Source organism: Vombatus ursinus, unplaced genomic scaffold, assembly GCF_900497805.2.
Source record: "Vombatus ursinus unplaced genomic scaffold, bare-nosed wombat genome assembly UNPS02012758.1, whole genome shotgun sequence".
Classification (NCBI taxonomy): Eukaryota; Metazoa; Chordata; class Mammalia; order Diprotodontia; family Vombatidae; genus Vombatus; species Vombatus ursinus.
In genome coordinates, this window is record NW_020952536.1 from 1,096,636 (window position 1) to 1,112,380 (window position 15,745).

General features: G+C 50.5%; 1 protein-coding gene across 1 annotated transcript in view; it reads right to left on the reverse strand.

The window, feature by feature from the left end:
• Positions 1-12,590: 12,590 nt before the first annotated feature.
• Positions 12,591-15,745, reverse strand: part of GRIK5 (glutamate ionotropic receptor kainate type subunit 5) — a 28,396-nt gene continuing 25,241 nt past the window's right edge. The window contains exon 19 of the mRNA XM_027858214.1: positions 12,591-13,022. Within this exon, the coding sequence (XP_027714015.1) occupies positions 12,591-13,022 (432 nt within the window). The remainder of the gene's footprint in view (positions 13,023-15,745) is intronic.

The window sequence follows — 15,745 nt, forward strand, 5'->3', positions numbered from 1 at the left end:
CTCTGTCTTCCTCTGCCTCTCCGACTGTGTTCCTCTCTTTCTGTCTCCCTCTGTCTCTCGGTCTCTCCGACTGTGTCTCTTGTGTCTCTGTGTCCCGTACCCCTTTGACTCTCTTCTCATGATCTCTATGGGTGTTTCTCTCTCTGGGTGTCTCTCTGTGTCTTCCTCTCTGCAGCTCTCATGCATGTGTATATGTCTGCTTCTTTGTTTCTCCTCTCTGTGTCTCCCTCTGCCCCTTTCTCCCTCTATTTAGGTTTTGCTCTCCCTCTCTGTGAGGGATCCCTTTCTTTTGATCTCTTTTTGCTCTGTGTCTGTACCTCCCTACCTCTCAGCATGGACCTCTCAGTCCCTTTTAGCTTCTGTTTCTCTCTCTGTCTCTGTCTCTCCCTTTCTGCTTCTTTTTCACTCTTTTTCTCTGTCTGTGCTTGTCTGTCCTCCTAGCTGTGTATTTCTCCCTTTCAGTGTCTCTTTCTGTCTCTTTGTCTCTTTTGCTAAGTGTCTCTGTCTCTGTCTCTGTCTCTCCCTCTCTGGTTGTCTGTGTCTCTGCCTCTAGCTGACATACACATAAATGCCTGTACCCCTACCCTTTCTCTCCCAGACCAACACTGCTGGGCATAGTGTCCTATCTTTGTCTCTGGGCCTCTGTTTCCCCATCTGTTGGTCCTCAAGGATCTTTCACATTTAATGTTTCCCCCTCCCTCCTTAGCTCCAATCCTCCTCCTCCTTGAAGAGTATATGAAATGCTAGTCTGAGAGATAAAGAGAGAGACCACAAAAGACATAAGGAGAAAGGGAGACAGAAGAACAAAGAGAGACAGGCAGAGGTAAAACGGGGGAGGGGGGAGATAAAGGGGGAGGGGTAGATCCTGTCTTCTCCTCTCCAGCTGGCAGATCCCTAAGCTGAGAGGAATTCAGCCTAGCCCAGTCCTACTCAGGCCAGCTCATCAGCTTGAGGATGCTAATCCCTTGGTGACCTTGTAGAGAGAAATGGGGAGAGGAAAAGCAATCTTCCTCCACCACACAAACATACATCTAACCCTCTCCAGGCCCACAGGCGCTGGGATGGGAGAGGCAGCTGACTGACCAGGGGTACATCCCTGCCCTGCTCTGTGCCTCAATATCCTCTTCTGTGAAATGGGGTCAGTGGTTGGATTAGATAGACTCTGACATAGTATGAAAAACACAGGGTGACAAGAAAGGGCATAGAAAAAGGGAGCAGGCAGATAGGCCAACAAAAAGAGGCAGAAATATGGGGGGGAAAGGGAGGAAAAGAGAGGGGCAGAGAAACAGAAAGGCAAATAGAGATATAGGGAGACAGAAAGACAGAACCAGGGAAACAAAGGAGAAAAGAAGAAACAAGAAAAGGCAGAGACACAAATGGACATTGAAAGTCACAGAACTAGGAGAGACACACACAGTAAGAAGGATGCAGGGAAAGACAGAAATGGACACAGAGATAATGGAAAAGAGGACAAGACAGAGAAAGGTGGGTAGCAATAGAGAGAAGAGGAAAGGAAAACACATAGGTATAGAGTCAGAGAGACATGTAGTCAGATAGACACAAGGAGAAATAGGGAGGCAGAAATACACAGAGAGAAAGGAAAATGGAAACAGGGACAGATCAGGAAAGAAAAGGTAGGGATGTAATGTGTTCACATTTATATAGCAATTTAGAGAGACTCATTGAGAGACAGAGAAAGAAAAACGGGAGGGAGAAGACAGCTGTCAGAGTGCAGGGAAGAGGAGGACGAAGAGATCTAGAAGAAGGGGAGGCCTGGCCACTGGCCAGCCCTGCAGCAAGACTGCACCCTAGAAGAGTTGGGGCACTGAAGCTGAGCATTAATGAAATCCAAGGACTCAGAGTCTCCACAACATGCAGGGAGATAGACAGTGACACAGGGAAGGGTAGATATCTGAAAAATGGAAAGACAGAGAGACATGGATAGAGAGGAACTCAAATGCTGAGTGACTGTGGGAGGCAAAGACAGAGATACTGAAAGGCAGAGATAAAGAGGAAAGCATGAGAGAGATGGAGAGACAGAAACGTGGAGAGAAAGAGACTGAGAGGATCGGAGGGAGCCCTCTAGAGGAAAAGACAAGGGGATGAATGATGGGGGATGGAAGACAGAACCTGAATTCCAGTGTTTCATTACCCTCCAGCCCCCTAAACCTGGAAACACAGGTTGGAGTGCATTGGGCACAAATGCCAGGATCCCTGAGGTAACGGGGGCTGGGGGACAAGTACATCTGGGAAGTCTCCTTGAACAAGGGGCCCTGGAGACAAGGCTGGAGGGAGATAGGATGCCTACTCAGGCTGAGAAAAAGACACAGATGGAGAAACAGCAGGGTACAAAGAAAGACTGAGAAGGGGGAGGAGAGGAAAAGAGGAGGAATATGGCAAAGGACAGCCCAGGGGATGCCCAGCTACAGCTCCTGCCTCAGTGTGTGCGTGTGTGTGTGTGTGCGTGTGTGTGTGTATGTGTCTACTTGACTGTATTACCATCTCTTTAGTTTTTCCTGTCTCTGAGCCTCTCCATTATATCTGTCTTTTGCTATACCCATTCCCCCCCCCCGACCTTCAGATTTCTTTTTCCTTTCCTTAATCTCCTAACCTTTGTCCTTCACTCTTTCCCTTCCCCTTGCAGAAATGTGACTCTGGAGGCAGAGAGACTGAGAGACAGATGGTGAAAAAGATGGAGAAACAAGGAAGAGGCAAGCTGATAGGTGCAGAAAGATGGGGACTGCAGAGAAGCAATGCGGGGTGGGGGGAGGGGAAGCTATTAAGACACAAGGACACAGAGGTGGAGAAAAAGGACACTGTCCTGGAGTGAGAGAGCAACAGAGACTAAGAGACACAGGGAAACCAAGACAGGGACACATTGTGATGGAGAGACTGAAGGACAGAAAAAACAAGACAGAAGGGAGAGGTAGACTGAGAAGCAAAATAAGGGATACTGTGAGGTACAGAGGCATGTGTTGGGTGGGGCTGAAGTCTGTTCTCTTTGTCCCTCCCCTCACCCTCTATTTCAGTCTTGATCTGCCTCTGTGTCTTTCTCTAGCACTTAGAATCTCTTCCTTCTCTGTTTGCTGTCTCTCTCCCATTGTGACTCCACCAGATACTTTGTTTTAAAGCTACTCTGTGTCTATTTCCTCATGTTCTGTCTCTACTACTGTCTTTCTGTCTCTGTCTCTCTCTTTCTCTCCCTCTTCCTCTCTGTCTCTCTGTCTCTATCTCTGCATCTCTGTGTCTCTCTCTGTCTCTGTCTCTCTCTTTGTCTCTGTTTCTGTGTGTGTGTGTGTGTGTGTGTGTGTGTCCATCCTTTCAGCTTCATGTCTCTAAATTCTCTCTCTCTTTCCCTGGCTCTCTCTTGTAATTATCTGTCTTTTCCTTTCAGTCTATATCCCGTGTTCTCATATCAGTCCCTTTTCCCCCATTATATTGTAGTTTCATTTCATCCATCTCTGTCTCTTTTCAGCTCTACCTACATGTGTCTCTCTAGCTCTGTCTTTCTGTAGCAATGTCTCTCTCAGACCAAGGCTCTCTGAGTCTCACTTTTCTATCTCTCTTCTTTTATTTGTAGGCATCTCAGTAGCACAAGTCTTTGTCCCTATGTCTTCTCCAATGTCTGTCTCTGGGTCCCTCCCCCAAGTATCTCTGGGATTTTCTCTCTGTTATATCTGATCTCTCTTCCCCTCCCCACACTCATTTTTGTCTTTCTTAAAATCCCATAATCAATTTCATATCTTAACCATTCTCCTGATCCCCCCCATATTGCCTCCCCTCCCTCAGTCATCCTTCCCCCATTTCCCTCCCCCTGTCCTGAGGCATTAGAACCCCCCAGTTCAACTTACCTGGAAGTCAAAAGCCCTCATTCCCTTCCCCTGCCCCCTCCCTAAACCCATGTCCACTTCCTATTTTTATTTTCCTCCCCACTCCAGTCCCATCTCCAAGCTCATTTCCACCCTCCATCTTTATCCCACCCTCATTCCTGTTCCCACCCTCCATCTTTATCTCAATCATGGTGCAATGGGGAAAAGACTGAATACGATGACAAATGGACCAAGCTAGTCTTGTGACCTTGGGCCAGTCCCTTCACCTCTGTGGACCCAGTTTCCTCATCTGTAAACTGAAGAAGCTGGACTAAATGACCTCTAAGGTCCCTTCCTGTTCTAAATTCGTTATTCTCTCGTCTCCAGGCAAGCTGAGCTTTCTGGTGTCCTCTGCTTCTCTGTGCTTCTCAGTGTCATCCACTCCCTCCCTGCTTTCATCTTTATCCCCAACCGCATCCACCAAATTGGTCCGCATTCCCAATATTTACATAGCGCTTTCCACACAACAGCACGGTCAGCTAGATCATGCAGGTATTAAATATTACAGATGGGGAAACTGAGGCCCACAGAGGTGAAATGCCCAATCCAGGCACACACAGTGGCAGAGCCCAGATTCGACACCTGGCCTCTCCTGACTCCGAGACTAGACTCTTTTCCTTACATCATGCTGTCATCCTTGTCCCCAACCCATTCTCCCTCATCCTCCATTTGTAATTCCATCCCCAACCCCCATCTTTATCCTCATGCCCATACCAAAACCTATCCCCTGTTCCCATGCTCCAACCCTATCTCCACCCCCATCCTCCATCTTTGTCCCAGTCCCCATCCCCTTCCTCTTGAAGGCCATTTTCCCCAAAGCCCCCGGGCTGAGGATCAGACAGAATGGGATCCGGGTCTGCGAAGGGGGTTCAGGAAACCGAAGTGACAGCATCTGGTGGAGAGACCCATGGACAGAGGCAAGGACACACAGACAAGGGCACGGGGACACGCAGCTCAAGCGTTCTTGGGCACAGATGCTAATGTTGCCCCTCTCCCTCCCCTTCCCTCCCTCCCCCTCCAGGGGCCCAGAGCTCCCCCCTCCTGTCATGTCCCCCGATTCTGGGCAGCTCGGGCACGCACCGACACACACAGACGCGCACACACCTAACAGCAGCAGCGCACTGCGGAGCCCCCCACCCTGACAGGCCAGGCCGCAACGGAGAGAGCGAGGTCATTTCTGATCCCGCTTAACTCCCCGACTCTGCAGTTGGAAAGGGGGATTTCACACAGATGCACACAAGGTCACCCAGACATACACAGTCACGTCCGCAATCCCAGCCACAGATGTCAAAGGCACCCGCTCACACATACACAGTATCACTGAGACTCAGAAAGGCACCGAGACACCCCAAAGTCTCAATGACACCACCTCGCCGAAGCTCACAGTGCTGCACACAGATCCAAGCACCATCTCACAAGGCACACAGCTCCACAGTCCCGCAATGTCACACACAAACCGTCAATGACACACAGAGATACTCGACATCGCACAGCTTCCCAATGTCACTCAGACCCACATCTCATGCTCAGATACCCAGTGTCCCAGACAGGCGCACAATGTCACACGGACCTACATCTCAAACACAGGCACGCAACATCACACAGATCCGAACGTGTCACACAACATCAGACAGACAACGCCACACTGAGGCCCACGACATCGCACTCGATCCCAAATCCCAGCCCATGGACACACAACATTGGCACACAGCCCCACAATGACATACACACACACATACACACACACACACACCCAAACACACACACACACACCCTCTGCCCCCTCCCAGCCCGGGCACCTACCCCCATCCTGGCGGATTCGCTGGGCCGGGGGCCGGGGAACGGGGATGGGGATTGGGCTGGGGACTGGGGGCTCGGGACTCAGGGCTCCGGGCTCTGGGGTTGAGGTTCCGGGAGCGGGGCGCGGGACTGGGCTCGGGGCTGGGTCCGCGCGTCCGCTGCTCGGTCCGCAGAAGAGGCCGCCCGCCCCCCCGCCTCCGCCTCCTCATATGGCCGGGAGCGCGGGGGGGCGGGAGCCGGCCAATCGGAGGACGCGGCGGGATGAGTGGCATCCTGGTCTCCGCCCCTGGCACTGCAGCTGTCGTGGCGGCCTCCGCAGGGGGGGTGGGGCGGAGGGGGGGGCAGAGCTGCGGAGCCCCCGCCTCGGGCGCCCGGGATGCCAGGCTCCCCGGCCCCCGCCTCTTCTCTCTCTCTCCCAACCTCACCCCCCCCTCCCTGCCCAAGGGGCAGCCCCGGGAACCCTCTGCAGTGCGGGGAGACACTGCACACGGCCTGCTACCCATACGAGGCAGAGACAAGCAGAGACATAGATACCGCGGCAAGACATGCAGAGATAAAGAGACAACTAAAGATAGGGAGATGCCGGGTCAAAAAGATCAAAAGATTCACAGGGACAGTGTCAGAGATAACTAGAAAGAAGGGACTAGACAGAGGGAGACCAAGAGACAGTGACACAAAGGAAGACAGAGACAGAGTGAGAGAGACAGTCCGATGCAGAGACACAGAGACAAGAAAAAACAGTAACAAAGACCCAGACTAGACAGAGACAGAGAGAAACAAAGAGAATTACAGAGACTCAGAGAAACAAGAAAAGACAAGCAGAACTCAGGAGACAGAGACAGAGGGAGACAGAGAAAGATATAGAGATAAGAAAGGACAGAGAAAAGAAAGACAGACACTGAGGGAGACCAAAACAGTGAGAAAGAGACAGAGACAGAGACAGAGACAGAGAGAGACAGAAAGAGATGTAGAGACAGGTCAACAAGAAGAGACAGTCAGAGCTCAGGAGACAGGCATAGAGGGAGGCAGAACCAAGGAGGGGGACAGAGATAAAGAGGTTTGTAGGGTTAGGGTTAGAGGGATGCAGACACATCATACAAAAGACAAATCAGCACCTTGTATGATAATATCTAGCAAACTTTCTCTAAGGGCCCTTTACTGGCTGGGGCCTTGATTCAGCACCTGACAGAAAGACAAATGTGTGAGACTTTGTCCCTGGCCTCCTAAAGCTCTACAATTCTAGGACAAAGTATGTCATTGACACTTGGAGCTAAACTATTAAACAGGCTGTGTTGCCCTTTATTTGCCCACTGCCCCAGCAAGGAATGGACTTATCCCCACTCCACACCCCTCCCATGTCTGTTCCTCTCCCATGAAACTTGTTATTTAAGGGCAACTTGTTATTTAAGTCAGGTACTAGGTAAGTCATTGATTGAGAGAACATTAGATGGGAAAGGATCTCAGAATTTAGGGTATAACAGAGAATGTCAGAACTGAGAGGGTGCTTAGAACATGGACCTTAGAATATAAAACCAGAAAGTTGGAAGAGTCTTTAGCAAATACAATGTGAGAGTTGGAAGGGTCCTTAGAACAAAGAATCTAAGACTCTAACTTGGATCTCAAAGGCCATCTTAGGTCAACTCCTATCTGAACATTGAATCCTCTCTGTAACACTCCCACCAATGCTTAAAGACCTCCAATGAAGAGGGACCCAACTACCTCCTCAGGTAGTCCATTCCATTTTAGGAGAGGTTAGGAGATTCCTCACCCCATCTCCCACCCCCCACCCCCTTCGATATTAGGCCTAACGTTGCCTCCTTGCAACAACTATTGCCCATTACTCCTGGTTCTGCCCTTTGAAGACAAACAAAACAAGCCTAGTCCTTCTTCCATATGAAGAGAACTATGATGGCTTCTCTTCCACAGGCTAAACATGCTCAGTGCAAGATATCTGGGTTCTTGACCTTCTTGGCCACCTTCTGGACAATCCCTCTTCCTGAAGTGCAGTGCCCAGCATTGAGCCCAGTCTTCCCAATGTGGCCTGCCTAAAGCAAAGGTGATTTCACCTCCTGGTCCTGGTGACTCTGCCCCTCTCAATGTAGCCTGAGATCACCTAGGCTTTCTCGGCTGCCACAATATCATTCTATGGCAAAGACAAAACAAAACTAAACAAAACAAAAAGCAGCAGAAACTGGGATGAAAAGGTTCATTTTCCCATCTGAGAATCCAGTTATTCTCACTGTTATACCAGAGAGAAGACATAGTGGGGAAAGGAGTGTTTGCCTTACTGGACAGTGCATGGGGTGGGTAGTGGAATCAAGTCCAGAGACATAGACTGGGAGACAGAGAGAAGGAAATGGAGTCAGAGATAGAGACCCAGCCAGCAAAAGGCAGAAAAACATAGAGCACTCAGAAAGATGAAGACAGACAGGCAGAAGCAGAGGCAGAAGGAGACAGGCAGACACACAGACTGGATGGAGACATTCAGAGACACCCCCAGCCCCAGAAAAGGCTCAGGAGCTGCTGGTTGCCCAGGTAACAGTAGGCAGGTTACACTGAAGGGCTGGAAGGTTGTGGAGGGCTATTACTATGGAGACTGGGAGGCCCCTATGGTCCAGTTCCAGGAGGCCCTATCACTTAGTTGTCTTAGAAAGGTGGGAAAGAGAAACCAGAATCTCCAACATTTTCTCCCTGTACTCCTAGTGTTGGGTCTAACATAAACACACACAGAGGGTGTCAAATGAATGTACATTTGGAGTGAATTGGAAGTTTGACTCTGCTGCTTGCTACCAACAGCACTGTGGGCAAGTCACTTCCCTTCTCCAGGCTTCAGTTTCCCCATTTGTAAAATGAGAGAATTATACACAGGCTTTGGACTTATAGTGCCTAAAGGGAAGAGGGGACAAGTCCCTGAAAGAGTTGGGGTGGGAGGGACAATATCATCTGTGGCCTGAGGAGGCTGAGGGCTAGATTGTCTGCATTCCTGAAGGGAAGAACACTGAGACATTGCTTAGGGATATTAAAAGGCAAGAAATCTAGGTCCCTGGGCAAGGGAGGAGGGGGAGGAAGCATAGTGTAATGCAAGTTCTGATTTCAAGTCAGAAGGATCTGGTCATTACCTATTTGACTCCAGGCAAATCACTTCCCAAAGGGCCTCAGTTTCTTATCCGCCAAATGAGAGGGGTAGACCAAGTGATCTCTATAAATCCTATGCCCCTATAATAATCCTGAGTCCATATAAATCCTATGATTAAAATCACATGGCCCACACACTCACATGTTATTCACCTAAGATGGGATGTTCGTAAAGACACATACACATAGTCACAGGCATATGTTTAGATACACACAGTTTCACAATAAGGCACTCATTCACATTCTCACAGACATGCAGAAATGCATGGTGATAAATGCATAAAATGCAGTCCAATATATGCAGTTACACAATATATGCCAGCCACACACTCACTGACAACAGACCACAGAAGGACTGATGACTCTGCAGCCTCCCTCCTCCCTATGCAGGAGCTGTGGTGGCACAGAGAAAAGAGAAGGTCGCAGGGACAGAACTGGGGACTTCTCGGGATCTAGAGAACCTGGAGAAAGAAACAGAGGGGAGCTATTGACCCTGAAGCTGTGATAGGTACTCAAAGAGATAATAATTGAACAAAGGAGACACACAAGAGACATGAACAGAATCCCTATAGGATCAGAGACTGGGAGAAAGCAAGGGAGACCTTGAGGTTCAGAACATGAACCAGGGTAGTGGCTGCACGGAGGGGGAACTCAGTGTGTGTGCAGTGTCCCATCCAATCTGGCTGAGGATTCTAATGCATATAATGTTGAAGTGGAAGAGATTTATAGTGTGCAGGGGGAAGTAGTGTGAGGAATGTAGAGTGTGTGATTGTGGTGTGTGAGGTGTAAGGAATGGAGTATTCTTTTCAGATGGGTAAGGAAAAGAGTGTTAGAGAGAAAATGTGCTGTGGAAGGAAGTGGGGGTTTATAGGATGGTAAGTGGGGTGAATCGTATGCAGTATTCAAGAATGTACAGTTTGTTGGGGCAGACATGTCATGAGGAGTGTGTGTGTTGTGGAGTGTGTGGGTGATGTGACAGGTGTAGGTTGAAGGGTCCAGATGACTAGTGAATGTCTAGTGAATAAAGGTGTCTGTTGTGGGGTCGGAGGTGGGATGAAGGGTATTTATATTGTGTGTGGGTGATGGTTGTATAGTGGGAGGTACGGAAGATGTATAGTAGACCCACTCACTCCCAAAGCTTCCATTATCTGCAAATACTGGTCCCTAACCTGAAGCTATTTCCTGTCAGCTGTGGTGCTGAATGGACAGCGACCCAAGTTCAGAGCCTGCGCCAAGATGGTTAGTCTTTTTGTCCTTCACTCTCCACTGCTCGGTCACTGCGATTGTCCTTTTGGCCCCTCAGCTCATCGTCTCTCTGTCCTTCATCCTCTTCCTCCCTGTTCCTTAGTTTCTCCCTCCCTGGCCCTCCCTTGGTCTCTGCTCTTTCTGTTCATCGGTTTTCTTCCTTTCTCTATGATCCTTTGTGTCTCTCTGTCACCCTATCTTTTTCTCCCAGTGTTTTGGACTCTGTCTACATCAGTTTCTGTCTTTTCACTTCTCCATGTCCCTGTCTCTCCAGCTTCTTTCTCCTTTCTCCTCGATATGACCTTCACTTGTCCTTTTTTTGCTGCAGTTAAGTTTTCACAGAAAAATACTAGACGGTTGTGGGGATGGAGGCGGGGACCATTAGAGAACTCCCTCCACCCACCCCATCTGGGGAAATTATGATCTCGCTCTTTTTCACCCCACCCCCTTTGCTATCTAGACACACAGAGACAGCCACACTCACATGGAATATTCACAATTACACAATCTCACAACTAGCCACGCGTGGAAACACACAACATCACCATGAAAGGAACACACATGATTCACACAGTCACAGCTATAATAAGTATTCATAGAGCATGGGCCAGCACATCCAGGCACATCTGGTTCACATTCTATAAATGCCTATGTTCAGAACACAAAGTCACACACACGCTAAATATCAAAAGAGCACACACAGACCCATAAAAGCCATGTCACACACAAATTACACACATCATAAAAACAACAATCATACATATCACATAATGTCACAAGTCACCCACACTCTGTAAACACAATCACACCCAATACCACAATTATGCCCAATAAATATTACACAACCACACTCAGTCACACAAAATATTGTGGTCCAGGTGGATTTGAATGGAGCACACATACTGCCTCTAATGATTACTCCCTTTGTGCCAAGATATTTCACCTCTCTGGGTCTCAGTTTCCTTCTCTGTAAAATGAGGATAGAGTCTGAGGTCCGTTCTAGGCCTAAATCTGTGTGATCTCCCTCACTCCTCCCCTTAACATAGTTCTGTTCCAGCAAAGACCCCAGAGAGCAGTCTATCTCTACCTTTCTGACCCTGTGTCTACTCCCTCTGGCATCAGCCATATCTCTGTGTGTGTGTCTCTCTCACTGTCTCTGGGCACTCAGCACCAGGGACAGAAAAGAAGGGAGGGGCGGAAGAGCCAGAATCTCGGTTGCCTTGGAGACGGGAGCCCCCCCCACCCGGGGGTGGAAGGAAAGGCAGGTCCCGCAACGCGACTGCGCAGAGAGAAGACTTCACCCGGCAACTCCGCCCCTCTTTGCCTGCTTTTCTGGAAACCTAGAATATGGGGCTGTGGGGGCAGCAGCGGGAGGAACTTGCATTTGATCGTCAGGAGACTCAGACTCTAGTTCTGGCCTTGCTTCTGACTTGGCCCTGACTTAGTTCCCTCTTTTGTCAAGTTACTGGAGAATGGGAGGTGGTGTGGTGTGAGGAGGACAAAGTAGGGAAAGGACTACGTGACTCTAGGGCCGAGGGAAAAGAAAGACAGAGACCGGAAGGGACCAGTTCTCATTGAGGAGCTAGGCTCCCGCTCCTCCCTCCGCTCCCCCCCCCCGCCCCCCCCCCCCCCGCCCCGCTCCTCCGAGAATCAGGTAGCCTCATCCCTTATCCTTCACACCCTCAGGAAATCAGGCCTCCTGATCTGACCCACAGATCCTCAGGGCCCCAGGTTCCGATCTCTCGTTCTCCATCCTCTAGCCTAGATATCCATCTACTCCACCTCTCCCGCTCCCCTCAGCAAAAGAGGCCCGGGCGTCCCCAGGGGTTGAGGTTTTCTTTGATTTTTTTTTTATTCCAACGGGGACAGGGGACTCGGGAGGGGGAGGGACAGGGGAACCACCGACCCCCTCCCTAGGGAGTGTCATAGAAATCCAGGGGTTTCTCCCCAAAAATAGAGAAAGAGACAGAGACAGAGACAGAAAGCTGGGCCGGAGGTCGCCTCCCCCTCCTGCCCCAGGTTGGGTGGGGCGCTCAGTCCAGAGGACATTTGGAAGCAGGGCCTCTGGGCGTCCCCCAGCCGTGAGGAGGGATTCAAGCATCCAGGCTCTGGGCCTTCGCCTCCGAAATCGGCTCCTGCTCTCCGCTACGCCTTGGCCAGTCCACCAGGGGGCTCCAGAGGGCAAGAGACCCCACCCCCACCCCGGTCCCGCCCGCCCTCGGGCGGGTTTGGCTGCCAAAAGGCCAAATCTTGGGAGTCCAGAGTCGGAAATTCTCTGTCCGTTATGCTCCCTCCAGTGGAGAGGGGCCAAGGGCTCGGCCACTTGGGTTCCCCTCCATCCAGGCCACCCGGTCGCCTGGGTCGCATTCGCGAGAGCCTCCGACAGGCTCCTTGTTCTCTCTCTAGTCCAGGTTGCACCTCGTGGGGTCAGGGGACCGGACGCCTAGGTCCTTCTCAGTCTCGGCTGCTCATAAGCCGGAGTTCTCCCCGAAGCCTGAGTTCTTGAGCTGGCTGCCAGCCCGCCCCATGGAATGGGGGCGGTCACTCTTGCTCGGACAGCTCCCGGGGCGCCGGGGGCCCGGGTCGGGGCCTCGGGGGGCTGGTGGTCTCGGTCGGGGGAACCAAGCCCCGAGGGGGCCCCCCACCTGCAGCCCGTAGGGCCTGGATGCGTCGGCACTCGTGGCAGACGCGGACGTGGGTGCAGCCGGCCGGGGCGGGAGCCGGAGGCCGACCAGGGGGTCCAGGGTCGTCCAGGAGGCGCTGGGGGCCCCCGTGACCCCCGCCCAACTCTCCGCCGCCCGCCCCCGCAGAGTACAGTTTCCCGTTGCTGAGGCGCATCTCCCGGACCGCCCGCAGGGACAGAGCAGCCCGGCCCGGGACCCCCGGGTAGCGGCGGCGGCGGCGGGAACGGGAGGTCTTGCGGCAAGACACGGCGTGACGGAGTTCCTGCAACATCTCCTGGCAAACGGACACCTGCGGGGAAGAGGGGGCGGGGGAGACCGGAGGAGAGGCCGGATCACGCCTGGATCTCCAGGCTGGCCCCACCCCTTTCCACCTTTCTCTGTTCCTCACCTTCTCTCCGCCTCTCCCTTTTGCCGCCTCTCCTCCTTCGTCCCCTTTCACCGCCTCTCTATTCTGCTTCCCCCCCATCTTTCTCTGACTTCTCTCATCTCCTCTCTCTACTTTCTGACCCTCTTGTTTTTCCCCAATGATCTCCCTCGACTTTTTTCTCTCCTCTCCGACCTCTCCTCTCCTGCCTCCATCCCATGATTCCCCTCATTTCTGCTTCTCTTGGATTCTCCTCATCTCCTCTCTAATCTGGCGGATCTTCACCTGCTGTCTCTTCTGTCTGACTCCCTCAGAGCTCTCTGAAGGGAGGGATTGTCCTCTTTACATCTTTGTACTCCCACTTTCCAGCACAGTGTCTGACACAAAGCTAGCATGGCTAGCATTTTTATATTACAAATATTATCTCATTTGATCTTCACAATGACCCTGGAAGGTTAGGTGCTATGATCATCTCCATTTTACAGTTGAGGAAACTGAGGCGAAAAGAAATTAAATGACTTGTCCGAGGTCATGAAGCTAGATGTATTTGAACTCAGGCCTTCCTGAGTATTCTACCCTCTGTGCCACCTAGCTGCCTTTTCTTTAACTGGGCACTGAAACTGTTGATTCTTTTGTCACCTTCTTGAGGATGTGGGCTATTTTTGGTCATAATTGTCTCTGTCACACACAGAGTGGGACGTGATCACACACTAATAGATTGGAGCTGGAAGGGACCTTACAGACAATCAGGTCCATCCTCATTTTACAGATGAGGAAACTGAGGCCCAGAGAATCTGAAGCGCCATTCCCAAAATCACAAAAGTAATAACTGTGACTTGGGAGGAGCTCAGGGGAACTGTGACTGAAGTAGCGCATGTTTCTGCACTTGAGGAGTTGGGGGGGGGAGTCTTTTTTGGAGATGGGATAAAACTTGAATCTTATGGGACAGTTCTTTCCATTCACTCCCATATCCTTTTGAGGATGAGGGAAGGAAAAGATCCCTTGAGATGGCAGGGACTTGTGGCATGAAGAGCAGCTGACTTCAGTGACTTGGGCTCAGGTTCCAGCTGGGTGGCCTGTTGGCCCATTCATTGAGCCTCAGTTTGCTCATCTGTGAAATGAACAGGCTAGACTTAATGGTCTAGAAAGTTCCTTCTGGCTCTGCTCTGCAAGGTGGGAAGGCACTAAGTCATCAGGCAGCTTTCTGATTGGAAGTGTGTGGGGAGTGGGGAGCAAAGCGTAAAACGGATCATTGAGCCTGATCCAGAATAGGCCTGGTGACTGAATCCCAAATCAGCTGGCGTTGGGAACTGGGAAGAAGTTGTGGGATGGCAAAATCAGTAAAGGGAAGGTGGAGGGGAGGTGGGGAGTGGGACTTCTGGTTCAGAAAGAGTGAGCTGCCTAAGCTGGAGGGAACAGTGGACAAAGAGTTGAGCTTGCAGACAGAAAAACTTGAATTCAAATCCTGCCTCAGACCCTAGCCAGTTGTACCATCCTGAGCAAATCACTTTAGCTCTCTCAGCCTCAGTTTCCTATAGAATTGGGATAATAATAGCACCTATTTCACAAGGTTTTTCTGAAAATCATATGAGACCAGGCTTGTCAAACCTGTAAAATATGAGTTGTTGCTATTATTTATTCATTATTAGCTAGACCTGGATAGAAGGACTTACGAAGTTTAGCGGCCACCCAAACTGTGATAGGGAGGCTTTCTTCTAATTCTACTGTGTGACTTTGGACAAGTCAGTTAACTTCCCTGGGCCTCAGTCTTCCCATCTGTTAAATGAAGAGATGGCACCAGATAATCTCTAAGGCCTCTTCCAGCCCTCAATGCTATCATCAGTCATTGACTCCACTTTCTGGGCCTCAGTTCCCTCATTTGTAAAATGAAAGGACTAGTCCAGAAGAGAGGCAGTGAAGTATAGTAGTAAGAACATTGGACTTACAATCAAAGAGACCTGGGTTCAGATATGACCTCTGACACATACTGGTTGGGTGACCCTAGGTAAGTCACTTAACCTCTGGGTACCCCCAGCAACTCCAAGACTATAGGCTGCAAAGCAGGGCAAATCTTGATAGGAGGAATATTCTCACTGCTATTTCATTTTGTTCAGCCCTTTTTCAATCCTTTCTGACTCTTCATGACCCCTATTAGGCTTTTCTTGGCAAAGGAAGCGGTTTGCCATTTCCTTCTCCAGTTCATTTTCTAGATGAGGAAACTGAGGCAAACAGGGTGAAGTGACTTGCCCGGGGACACACAGCTAGGAAGCGTCCGAGGTCGGATTTGAACTCAGGAAGATGAGGCTTCCTGATTCCAAGTCCAGGGTTCTATCCACTACACCACCTCATGGCCATTAATTAATTCCCTACAGAAATGAACAGCCCCCACAAATACCGAGTGTCCTAAAAGTCTTAGTGCAGTTGTAAGCTATGAAAGTTTAAAACTGTATATACGTACATATCCATATATGACACAGCTATTTCTACATATATCTACATATATGACACAGCTATTTCTAGCCTCTCCAAGGCTTTGGGGAGGAAAGCGTGTGTGTGTGTGTGTGTGTGTGTTAATGTGTGTGTGCACGTGTGTGCGCACACGAGAGAGAGAGAGAGAGAGAGAGAGAGAGAGAGAGAGAGAGAGAGAG